Consider the following 12,957-nt stretch of genomic DNA (forward strand, 5'->3'; position numbering starts at 1 on the left):
TGGAGCGTCTACCACTGAGATGGAATCTGATGTGAGCTCTTGCTAACTCATTTCCAATCTCATTAGCTGCTAGAGAGTATGTGAGTCCCTGGATGCCTGGCGCCAGAAGCTCTGCCTTGGGCTTTTATATTTCACATGCTCTTCAGGCTCCTTGGGTCTGACTATAAAACTAGGGGGTTGGGGAGGGGACTATAGATTCAACAAACTCTCAATCATTCATAGTAGGCTATGTGTGTGTTTAAATTCTATGTGAAAATGCAAAGAACCTAAAATATATAAACAATGTTGGAATGAATTATAATTTAGGAGAAATGAGGAGAAGGTATTCATTCATTTATAAGGTACTGTAACTTTTAAAAAAACCTCAGATGGGATGTTTTCAACAGAGAGAAGCAAGGGACATGGGGTATTACTACACAGTCCTCCTACCCATAAAGATTTTTGGATCTCAATTACAGTGGGTAACTGGGTTAAAAATAACTAAAAGAGATGAAAAGATTTTCTTAACAAGGTGACCTAAAGCAAAGAGATTAATTAAAGGGCTTAATAATTGTTCTGTGTCACCAAGAAGGAAGCCTAGGTAAATAATGAAGCCATGTAAGCTAATTCAAGCCAAGATCTCAAACTGGAAACGTGTAGCCAAATCAGCACCATCTCAATGACGCATCACGTGCTCTGACTTTGGAGACAGGGAAGTTCTGGAACTTTAACGACTGCTGAACCTCTGTGAAGTTCCATTTCATCGCCTGTAGAATGGATACAATTAGAAAAACCTGCAACAAAGGGTTATGGTGTGGACCAAAAGAGGCAACGCGCTACCAGTGAAAGTGTTCAATAAACTATAATAGGCATTATAACAATATTAGCTACTATTAGTTTTATTTACCTCATCTACCTCAATATGCTGCTCTGAACGAAAAATGACAGTCACCTTGAACACAAGAGAAAATCAGGGTGGCATAGTCAATTCTGACTCTATACAGGCACACTACTTCCATGAGCATCAGACAGAAAGGGAGGGAGAGAGAGAAAGAGGTAGAGAGAGGTTGCGAATGAACATGTGCAAGCTTCCTAAGCTTCCTTGAAAATCGCAGGAGAAACAGCCAGAGGAGCAGTGGAGAAGTCAGCCAAAAGCTTCCTACCGCTCATCACAACCGCAGCAGGAGCAGTGCAGATTCTGCCACGTGGGCTCAAGGATGTTAATCAAAGGGGACAAATCCACAAGGCCTTTAACATCCACTATTAATTAAGCAAGCTAATATCCATCTGTCAGTCTATCAAGTGTTAATTAAATGTCTCTCTGTGCCCAGCACTGTGCTTGAAAGAGTGCTATGTGGGCTCCAGTGGAGGCAGGATTGGGAGGGGAAAGACTGAGAGGCTCCAGGGCAGCAACCCTTCCTTCCCAGCCCCCTGCCTATGGCCCTCGTGTCCCATCCAACAACATCTAATGCTAACCTCTGTGGTTCCTGCAGCCTCAGCCAAAGCTGCTTCTTAGCATCTATTAAGGATGCTCTTCTTTACTCCAAATACACGATAAAGATACAATACAACAGATTTTAAGATACAGTTAAAAGTTGTTTAATGTAAGGGTTTGCAAATTGTTAATTTTCTTCCAATTCTTGAGAAATATATGAGAAAATGGGGACAAACCTGACGAAAAGGCCTACATAACACTCAAGGAGAGACAAACACAATGGAAAACAACTCACAAGGACATTCGATGCCCACAAAGAAATGAGGTTTCATTTCAACCCTCCCTCTTGCCCCAAGAAAAAGCTTCTGAGTGCCAGGTCAGCACAGGAATGGCTGAAAGAAAAACTAAAAGAATATTCTATTGAAAAAAAATTGTAGAAAAAGAAATCTCTTATGTTCCTTCATATACTACTCTATAATTTCACAGATCCACTACACCCAGTGTGGGAGAAGACAGAGAGATGCATGCAATCTCACTGAGAAAACAAAGTCAGCTTCAGATAAGCAATGGCCAAGAAACCATCCCTTTTACCTAGAAAGGGAAGAAGTATTGATTTGCATGTGAAAAACGGCTCAGATCCCAAGATGGCTACCAACAGTCTGTGGAAGGGTGGGACAGAGAGATGGGGTAACCCCAGGCTGACTGGCTTCCTGCCAAGAGACCTCAAGAGGCCCTTCTAGTTAATTTAGAGCTTTACACATCCTGCTCGGTGAATGTGGACAAAGAACACAGACCTAGAGTAGCCCTTTAGATAAAAAATGATGAAACTTATGTAAGTGCCTTTTCCACTGCTTGCAGTTAATAGTCTCATTAAACTATAGTTTCATTACACTGTGTCAGTATCTATGGATTTCATTATGACTATGGCATCTAATTACTGTTTTCTACATGAAGGAATTGAAAATCCTGCCTCTTATGCTTTACAAGATGTTGGAATGTCAAATTCTCTTTGCTGTTGTGTGTCTGCTGACACATTCCATTTATATTTCTCTACTGTATCCACAGTGCTTCACTGTAATACCAATGTTAAAATATGGGATTAGTGTCACTACTTAATTTTCTTAACAAGCTATCAGACAATAATGCATGCCCTAATCATTTTTTTTTTAAAAAAAGAGTATTAAATTGCTGAAAAGCTTAAAATTTCCGGAGGAAATAATTCTGTGAAAAGCAAAGCAAGTGTTTCATATAGACACACACCTTACCTATGCTAAAAAATGTAACCAGATAAGTGTTTCTTAAGAGTGCAAGACTTGATTTCCCTAAGTATGTGTGGTCCGTGAAGTTGTCAAGTATCAACGGTCCCATGTAAACAGTCCTTCCTGCGCTTGCCTCTCCTGCAGTAGATTGGCTGACTGGTCCCTGGTCCCATGATGCACTTCGGGGCAGGGGGTGGGGATAAGATGGCCAAGTAGGAAATACAACATGACAAGTACTTCCTGGGGGTTCTGATGAATCTGCTTTAGTGATAAACACCAAAAAACTCCTGTAACCAAGATGCAGATTTTTCCTAAATTTTTCTTTTTAAAGTCAGGATTATTTTGCAGTTTTACAAAGCTAAATAAAAAGTTTAGGCAAAATTTTCCTTTCCACATTTTTGAGAGAGAAGATAGCCAAGGCTGTTGAACAAGAGATCTCCTGGAAATCAGGGCTCCACAGAGGGTGACTGCTAACATTCACATCAATACACTTAAGGCCTCAGCAGCCAACATGGCTTCAGAGTTATTTCAGGGGCTCTCTGGGCCCTTAGGAGCAAGCACTGTCTATTTGTAAAATAAATAAGGCATCCCATATAACTTATGTCCTAACATTTTTCAAATGCCTTTGGATGCTTCCAGGAAATTTGAAATAATGTTTGTTTGTTTTTTAACTCAACCAGATTAAAGGATAAAGGACAAGAAATCAGAGTCTGGAGAAATGCTATACTTAAAGGCAGAGATATTGTTCTGAGTCACTGGGAACCGACTCTGCTTTCTGCCCCCAGATGACAGTGTGGCCTTGTTGATCATGAGTCTGATTCAAGAGCCAGGTGCGTGCACACTTTTCCTTAAATGGAAAGGCCCAGACTGTTACAAGTAAATCCTTCCAGAATGGAAATGTAAACCCCTTACATAGAGCAACTATGTGGTGGCAAACCACAGTTCTGCTTCAATACAGCAGCAGCCAGTCACAACGGGGCAGCCCTCTAGGGAACGGTGTGCTGGAGAGGTGCCACATCGAGGCACTCAGCCCTCCCCTGCCTGCATGGTCTCCCCCTTCTGATTAGTTTCTGTACCCTTGACTGAATTAAAATTAGAATCTGAAATGGAGGCATCTGTTATCTCTTCCCGCAAATTCAGAATTCCCCCTGAAACACTTTAATTAGCATCAGAAATGGGTCTGGAGTCTCTGCAGCTGGTGCCCAAGCGGGGACCAGCACAAAGACCCTTACCAAGTGACTAGACTGAAAAGGGACTGGAAAATGGAGGGACAGAAGGGTAAGGTAAAGATGGTTCCATGGGGGCAGAAGAGCCTCTGCCTGGGACCATGAAGTCACTGTGGGGAGCTTGTGGGGACAGTGTTAGTGGAATTTTCCTCTATGCGCCACAACCAGGCCCAGTAGAAGGTATGACGTCCCTCCAACAGACTCCCTGCTGCTGCTGCTAGGTCGCTTCAGTCGTGTCCGACTCCGTGCGACCCCATAGACGGCAGCCCACCAGGCTCCCCCGTCCCTGGGATTCTCCAGGCAAGAACACTGGAGTGGGTTGCCATTTCGTTCTCCAATGCATGAAAGTGAAAAGTCAAAGTGAAGTCGCTCAGTCATGTGCGACTCTTCGAGACCCCATGGACTGCAGCCCACCAGGCTCCTCCGTCCAGGTAAGAGTACTGGAGTGGGGTGCCATTGTCTTCGCCGAACAGATTCCCTAGGTTTCCCTAACTACACCAGGTATGATGGAAAGACAGTAGAAACCCAGGGCCAGAGACTCTGAAGCACTTCTACTTACTGGAAGCCCGAAGGAGAAGAGCTCCATGATCACTGACCTTGCCCTTCCCTAGGAAATGTCTATAGAAATAGCAGCAGGAAATTAAAATGAGGGTTATTAATAGAATGCAGAAGTTTGAAGTGGGATATGCTTAATTTTCTTGATAAAATTAAGAAAAACACTTAATAGTGTTTTTAGTTAATAAAGTGAACAAGGGAAAAATTGGTTCCAACTGTAAATATTCTAAAATGTCTGTGTTAAGTACTTCTTCTCCCAGGCAAATCTGGCCTTAACTTTCTGTCATCTAGGATACATGGATTGAGAGCTCAGCAAAACACTACTACTGATAAAAGGGTGAGGGATTTCTTTTTGAAACGTATATCTGATTTAGAAAGATTGAACACACTCACCCCTAAATCACTATATTATTTGTTTGTTTTTTTAAACCCTTGCTAAGAATTTTTTACACCAGACCTTTGCTTTGGTCAGAACGCTTTCTGCTATTCAATAACAGTACAAATTGAGACGGATGTTTCAAAAACAACTTACATAGAAAAACCATATACAAATATCAGATTATTATGCACAAGTCTAAGAAGAGTTTGTTTTTTGGTCATGACAAACTTTACTAACTGAACAGAAAGGGGGTTAGCAATACCTCAACTGTTACAGAAAAAACATCACCAAACCCTGTTAATCACAAAGACACGCAGATCAGGGTGACGAAGAGGGTTTATGGAAATGAAAACATTCAGATCATTGTTGGATGAGTGTTAGCGTTAGTTGCTCAGTTGTGTCCAACTCTTTGCGACCCCATGGACTACAGCCCAACAGGCTCCTCTGTCCATGGGATTCTCCAAGCAAGAATACTGTAGTGGGTTGCCATTTCCTTCTCCAATAAATTCTGGTTCTCTTTCTTAAAAGCATGAAGGGGACAGAGTCAAGCCATAGGATGGAACTCTAAACTTAAGGAGGGAAAAGAAAAAAACAAAAGATGATGGATTCATACCATGGGTTGAATCAAGAGACAACCAGATGATTATTGAGAACTAAAGATGATGGATTCATACCATGGGTTGAATCAAGAGACAACCAGATGATTATTGAGAACTAATAACTAACTGAGAGTTTGGTTTCCTTTCACTGTGGCCTTCCAATGCCGGCTCGAATGCAGTTGACACATCAACTTAGCAAACTCAAACTTTTCTCTTTTAGAACCAGCACAAATGCTACCTCCTCTGTGAATGCCACCTGACTGCCCCAGATAGAATTAGTGACTTCCTTCCAAGGACTCTCAAAACATTTTACTCGTATCTTTATTTAGCCTATCTTCTTAGGGAATAGAGCACAGCAGCTAAGAGCCTAGCTTCTACATCAGAGTGCTTGGTTTTGACTCTGCATGTTCACAGAGTGACAGAAGTACCAAGAAGAAAATTACAGTCAACTGGTACCTGCTGGATCTGTAAAAGGCTAGAACCCATGAAGATGTCCAAAAGCATCAGTGGGAATTTACAGTGGGAGTGAGTGAGTGAGGTCTCTCTGTATCAATCTATAATCAACCTGAAACACTGCAGACCCTTTTTGTAATTAATGAATTCATATAAAAGTGTTCCCGATTTCTTAATATTTTTTATCATTTGGTGTTTTCTCAATAACCAATACTGAAAGTATAATATGCTATACAATATTTTAGGGTTTAGAATTTAGGGGCCTTGATCACCTGGTGCTCCACATACTGGCAAGGTAAGAACTGTTTCTGCACACCAAGGAAGGTATTGTTAGTGCTGACAGATATTCTCACCCCATTACCACCCAAAGGTTAGTTACACAAGCATGGATTAACCAGAAGGGCTGCCTTGCTCCAAGTCCTTCACCAAATCCTGGGCAATGCAGGTGTCCCATCCTGTCCTGAGCCATGCAGTGATGGGCAGGGAAGGAGTTAGTGAAACTTGCCTGGGCTGCTGACCTGAAGACACAAGCAGGGAAAGAAGTCAGCAAGTGTTGAGCAAGGATTCAAGTTCTATAACAAAGATGAATGCTACATAGGAAACTATAAGCAAGGTGAAAAGACAGCCTTCTGAATGGGAGAAAATAATAGCAAATGAAGCAACTGACAAACAACTAATCTCAAAAATATACAAGCAACTTATGCAGCTCAATTCCAGAAAAATAAATGACCCAATCAAAAAATGGGCCAAAGAACTAAATAGACATTTCTCCAAAGAAGACATACAGATGGCTAACAAACACATGAAAAGATGCTCAACATCACTCATTATCAGAGAAATGCAAATCAAAACCACAATGAGGTACCACTTCACACCAGTCAGAATGGCTGCGATCCAAAAATCTGCAAGCAATAAATGCTGGAGAGGGTGTGGAGAAAAGGGAACCCTCCTACACTGTTGGTGGGAATGCAAACTAGTACAGCCACTATGGAGAACAGTGTGGAGATTCCTTAAAAAATTGCAAATAGAACTACCTTATGACCCAGCAATCCCACTGCTGGGCATACACACCGAGGAAACCAGAATTGAAAGAGACACATGTACCCCAATGTTCATCGCAGCACTGTTTATAATAGCCAGGACATGGAAACAACCTAGATGTCCATCAGCAGATGAATGGATAAGAAAGCTGTGGTACATATACACAATGGAGTATTACTCAGCCGTTAAAAAGAATTCATTTGAATCAGTTCTGATGAGATGGATGAAACTGGAGCCGATTATACAGAGTGAAGTAAGCCAGAAAGAAAAACACCAATACAGTATACTAACACATATATATGGAATCTAGAAAGATGGCAATGACGACCCTGTATGCAAGACAGGAAAAAAGACACAGCTGTGTATAATGGACTTTTGGACTCAGAGGGAGAGGGAGAGGGTGGGATGATTTTGGAGAATGGCATTGTAACATGTATACTATCATGTAAGAATTGAATCGCCAATCCATGTCTGACGCAGGATACAGCATGCTTGGGGTTGGTGCATGGGGATGACCCACAGAGATGTTATGGGGGGTTCATGTTTGGGAACACATGTAAGAATTAAAGATTTTAAAATTAAAAAAATAAATAAATAAATAAATTTTAAAAAGTGAAAATAAATAAATAAATAAATAAATAAGATTAAAAAAAAAAAAGAATAGATCATGAAGGTGAGCTAAAGAGACAAGAGAACCTTTCAGAGTGGGAGGAGCCGATACAGAAGCCAACATAACCAAATGTGTAACACATGCTTGATAAAAAGATACTCAATAAATACTACCTCTCTTGTGTCCACTAAGCTCATTCCCTAGCATTAGAGAGCTATTTCAACAAATTTATACCAAGCAGCTTCTATGGATCGCTGAGTACTCATGTATGGATGTGAGAGTTGGACTGTGAAGAAGGCTGAGCACCGAAGAATTGATGCTTTTGAACTGTGGTGTTGGAGAAGACTCTTGAGAGTCTCTTGGACTGCAAGGAGATCCAACCAGTCCATTCTGAAGGAGATCAACCCTGGGATTTCTTTGGAAGGAATGATGCTAAAGCTGAAGCTCCAGTACTTTGGCTACCTCATGCGAAGAGTTGACTCATTGGAAAAGACTCTGATGCTAGGAGGGATTGGAAGCAGGAGGAGAAGGGGACAACCGAGGATGAGATGACTGGATGGCATCACTGACTTGATGGATGTGAGTCTGAGTGAACTCTGGGAGTTGGTGATGGACAGGGAGGCCTGGCGTGCTGCGATTCATGGGGTTGCAAAGAGTCAGGCATGACTGAGCGACTGGACTGAAATGAACTGAATTTAAAAGATAAAATATTGGTTAAATCTACTAAATATAATGATCTAGTTAAAATAATAGAAAAAATGAAAAAATATACCAAACAGCAGGAAAAAAAAGTTGACCACTAAGACATTTTCTCTACTCAAATTCTTCCTCTTTTTTTGAATAGGTGTCTATCCCCGTATTAGCAGCCACAACTTAGAAAATGATAAAGGAAATAAATTTCTCAAATGTCTTTGACAGGAGAGGGTATTAAGACAAAAACGATGTACCTTATATAAGACTGTGTGTTAGAGGGGCCCTGCTTTTTACAATGTATTAATGCATAACGTACAAGGAATTCTGGAGCTCCAATACTGCATACATGGAACAAACACTATAATCTAATATGAAAGTTTATTGAAGTAATTTGCTTGAAAAAAATCTGTGCACGCCATCTTTCTCAGCTCTGCTGCCTTCCGTTATTCAGGCATCTCTTCCACTGGACACCTGTCTAGTTCACTCAGGTGTGGGGAGGCAGTCAGTGGCTGCACTTTGCAGGAAGTATAAACTTTGTGAGTAGTTCATGGTTTGCTTTGAGTAAGAAATGCTTCCAAAGCTCCCAGTTTCAAAACCACTTTTACCATAGTGTGTTCTCTGCCTTTTCCTTACAAACTTCCATTCAACATGCATGCAAGTGGGTTAGGAATACATCCAATGGAACCTTCAGAAATAGAGCCCAGAAAGAGGCCACAGTGGATCCTGGCAAAGGATGGTCAAGTATCACAACACTACTGACATTATCACATGTGCACATACACAAGCACATATGAATAAAACCTCATACTTGCAAGAAAGCAGGTACCAGTCAAAAAACATATGTTTGACAAAAATACTGAAAACTCTGTATTAAAATTTAGGTTAAAATAACAGGGGGTGGGGGTGGGGGTGGCTAGCGGTGCACTTACTATAACATGCTCCTTTCTACTTCAACAATTTGAAAGCTGGACTCCTTGGTGGTCCATTTGTTAAGAACCCACCTGTCGATGCAGGGGACAAGGATTCAACCCCTGGCCCAGGAAGATGCCACGTGCCACGGAGCAACTAAGCCCGGATGCACAACTGCTGAGCTCACACGCTGCAAGTACTGAAGCCCTCGCACCTTCGAGCCTAAGCGGCAATGAAGATCCAGTACGGCCGTAAGTAAATAATAATAAAGAATTTGAAAGCTACCTGTTTTCCCAAATACCATCATTCTAACCACAGAGTATGCTTATTGTCCAATGGAAAAGTGCATTATAATAAATCAGATGAAATTTCTGTACCATTATCCAGAGTGATTTTATACCCAAAGATCAACAACACTGAATAAGCTAGTGTATTTAAAATAATTTATGGCATTAAAGGAGAAGTAGAATTTACTTTAAAATGGTCCTTATAGATGCAAAAAGCAAATAATGGAAAAAGCAAAAAAAAAAAGTAAAACTGGAGTACTGAAGTAACTGTAGTTTTATACTTCATTTCACCTAAATTAGTCAAGCATCCTCTACTCTCAGAAACGCCTGTGATGGGTTGCCAAGTTAGCCTGGACTTCATCTCACGAGTTTTTTCACTGCTATGATTCAGCAGTTGCCTATTACTACCGAACCATCTCAGCATGGTCGAGAACACAGACAAACTACACTTCTGCCTCTGGGGAGTGTATCCCTGGCATTCACAGCTTACACAAAGAGGGATACTTGAGTGAAGTTCAATTTTTTTACGCTTCAAAAAGGAAAGAACATTTAATGCAATAAGGGTAATTACAATGCTCTTAACCAAAGTTCCCAGATTCTACAGATTCCCTCAAGTTAGTTATCAAACATTTTGGGGAGGAATCCATATCTGAAGTCTAATTAAGAATAATGGATAAGTATTAGCTACCAGGAATGTATTTCAGAAATCCAGTGTTCACAGTGCTTCAGCCTAGAGAATTTTGCAAAGGCAATTTATGAACACTAAAATGTTTTCCTCATAGAGAAAGCCCACCACATGTAATGCTGTAAATTATATGATTTCCTCCCAACCCTTTACAAAGTATACCAAGTTCTGAAGTGGTCTGTAGGGAAGAATAGTTTCTAAATCATCTCAAAGTCAAATATTTTCTCTTTCATCATCATTTATGAAACACATTAGTAACATAAACCTGACTGAACCAAACACATCAGAGTTAAGAGGAATGAAGTCCTGATTAAACACCTGGATCTCTTTAACAGCAACTTCAATATAATCGTCAGTAACCACAGAGCTCTGAAATATTAAAAAGGGAATATACGATCCCAAGCAAAGGTTCAAATGAACACCTCTAGCGCCACTTGAGGTTTGGGGTGTGGAATTCAACAAATAGTAGACTATGGGCTGAAAACATATTTACATTCCAGCACCTGTCGCTCATTAACTGAATATTTGGGCAAAAAACTGAACCTCTCTGAACTTGGGCTTCCTATCCTTGAAGTACGGATAGCATTACTCATGTGGCCCAGTTCACAAAGGAATGGAGCAGCAACAGTGGCAGTGGAAGTAATAAAAAAGAGAGAGCAGTAACACAGCTTTCATCTTCTGAGGGCTTACAGTGTGAGGTGAACTGAAAACCACACGATGAGGTGGGCATGCCATTGTAGATGAGGAAGCCGAGGCTCAGCGAGAAGAACTCACACACGGCTGTACGTGTGCTCCTGGCAGAATGTAAGTGTGAACAGCAACATCTGACTCCAGAGGCTGTGACCTGGTTCACATCTCAAAATGTATCCTCATGAGTCGTCTGACGAGGTAATGTTAGCAACTGCCCTGTAAATGGCAAAGTGCCAGTAATGCAATGTGTTATTAGTGTAATTTTTTAAAGTTGCTAAAGTGGGCTTTCTGCTGAGTACATGTACTATTCTTAGCAAGAGCCTATCAACTCAAGAAATTAAGGAAAAAACACCAATGAATATGTAACTTGAGACCTACGACAATGGAAAATAACTTTAAATTAGACATGACAGTTTGTGATGTCATTTTCTACATTTACACATTCACATGCATCCACACAAAGACCCAACCCACAAACATCAAGTATTTCTCAAGACACCAGAAGAAGCTGCTGGAATCAAAAAGCTGAGAGATGTATTGTATAGGGGTCATAGCTCCCCAGCCCACGGTAGTGACCTGGCAGGCTGCTCATAGGAGGTAATTAGAGACATGGGACAAGCATGTGAGGCTGCAAATAGTCTGTGGCCAAGCTTCCTGGGACCTTCAGCACATTAGTGAAACTGAGGGTCAACAGGATGTTTCAGCCTCTTCACTGAAAGCCACAGACAATGATGGTGATCAGGAAAGCTAACCAAGGCATAGCAACCATCTGCACTGTCTGAATGATTCTAAGCCTTTGAAACAGAGGAAAGAGTCCATTCACCAAGGACAGGTAAACTGAATTACAGTTGAATTCACATGTTAGTTTGTTGCAAACATTCTTTTCCTAGAAACAGGTTCAATCCTGAGTGAAATGGAAAAGGCAGAAAATGCTGACGTGTGTACTTCTCTTCTCCATTTCTGCTTTTCTGAGCTTGTCCTTACTCCTGCTGGTGCCTCTGCACTGCCTCTAGCTTATCCCATCTCAGGCAGCATGTCCTTCAATGTTCGTGACCACCCTCTCCCTCCCCTTACTGTGTTACTGCTCTTTGTTTTTTTCTAGAAGAGAGGAAATAAACCCCCAAGACCAGAGTATACAAGTGTCTGAATTAAACACTGCAGGATCTCAGGAGATGTTTTCACATCAGTCTCTTCCCAGAAATGCTCTCCCCCTCATTCTGGATATGTGCAGTGGATAATCTGTACAACCATACTCGGCAGCCCTGTATACAGACCCCAAACCAGAACAGCCACAAAGACTTTTATCCATTCATCTGTTCATTCACTCATTCAGCTCATAAATATGTGCTGCATCTAGCATGTGCCAGACACTAATGGGTCTTGGACAAATACTAGTAAATAGTAACGTATAATCCCTGTCTTCAAGAGACTTACATGCTAAACACATCATCAATGAGTAGTAACGTTACGGAGCAGAGCATGCTAGACTTGGGGGATATACAGGAGGGGATTCACATGCAGTCTTGGCATCAGCAAAGGGACAGCAGGCCTTACCACGTGTGGGTTGACCTTATGTCGGAAGCACGTGATGTTCACCACATATGGCCAATCATCAGGCTCCATCAGCACCCCAGCAGCATGAGCACACGTGACGTGGAAGGAGGCTGGGCAACGCCCGTAGGAACACTGGATGCAGGCTCCAGAGACCTTCTTAACCCGGTGTCTGCAGAACATGCACTTCTGGAGGATTAAAACAAAGAAGACTGTCAATTGAAACTCTGTTAACTCAGCGAATTCCCACATTTCACAGCATAACAACTTTTAGAGAGGAAGAACACTGATGATATCAGCAAGGCCTGATCTCCAGGGGCCCTAGTGGTGAGACTGACTATGGCAATACAAGCCACATACCTTCAAGGAAACATGCCAGTATGGCCACATCTTACAAGACATATGCTGGAACACTCCTTGCGGTTAGGAAAGCCAAGCCCTTCTGCACATGCTTCTCCATGCATAGAACTGACGGAAAGGCCCCCTGGTTGCTCCTGTAAGTCATCCATGAACACTGAAGCTATTTCTCTTTTACCGCCTGCATGGCGGGCTTTTCTGTACATCAGACAGGCACATATTCTCCTAAATTAGATGAGGTCTTCAAAA

General features: G+C 41.6%; 1 protein-coding gene across 1 annotated transcript in view; it reads right to left on the reverse strand.

The window, feature by feature from the left end:
• The window catches only part of KDM4C (lysine demethylase 4C), a 400,505-nt gene that overhangs the window by 57,045 nt on the left and 330,503 nt on the right, over positions 1 to 12,957 (reverse strand). Inside the window, exon 18 of the mRNA XM_068973756.1 lies at positions 12,355 to 12,540. Within this exon, the coding sequence (XP_068829857.1) occupies positions 12,355 to 12,540 (186 nt within the window). The remainder of the gene's footprint in view (positions 1 to 12,354; positions 12,541 to 12,957) is intronic.

The sequence above is a fragment of the Capricornis sumatraensis genome, chromosome 6 (genome assembly GCF_032405125.1).
Source record: "Capricornis sumatraensis isolate serow.1 chromosome 6, serow.2, whole genome shotgun sequence".
Classification (NCBI taxonomy): Eukaryota; Metazoa; Chordata; class Mammalia; order Artiodactyla; family Bovidae; genus Capricornis; species Capricornis sumatraensis.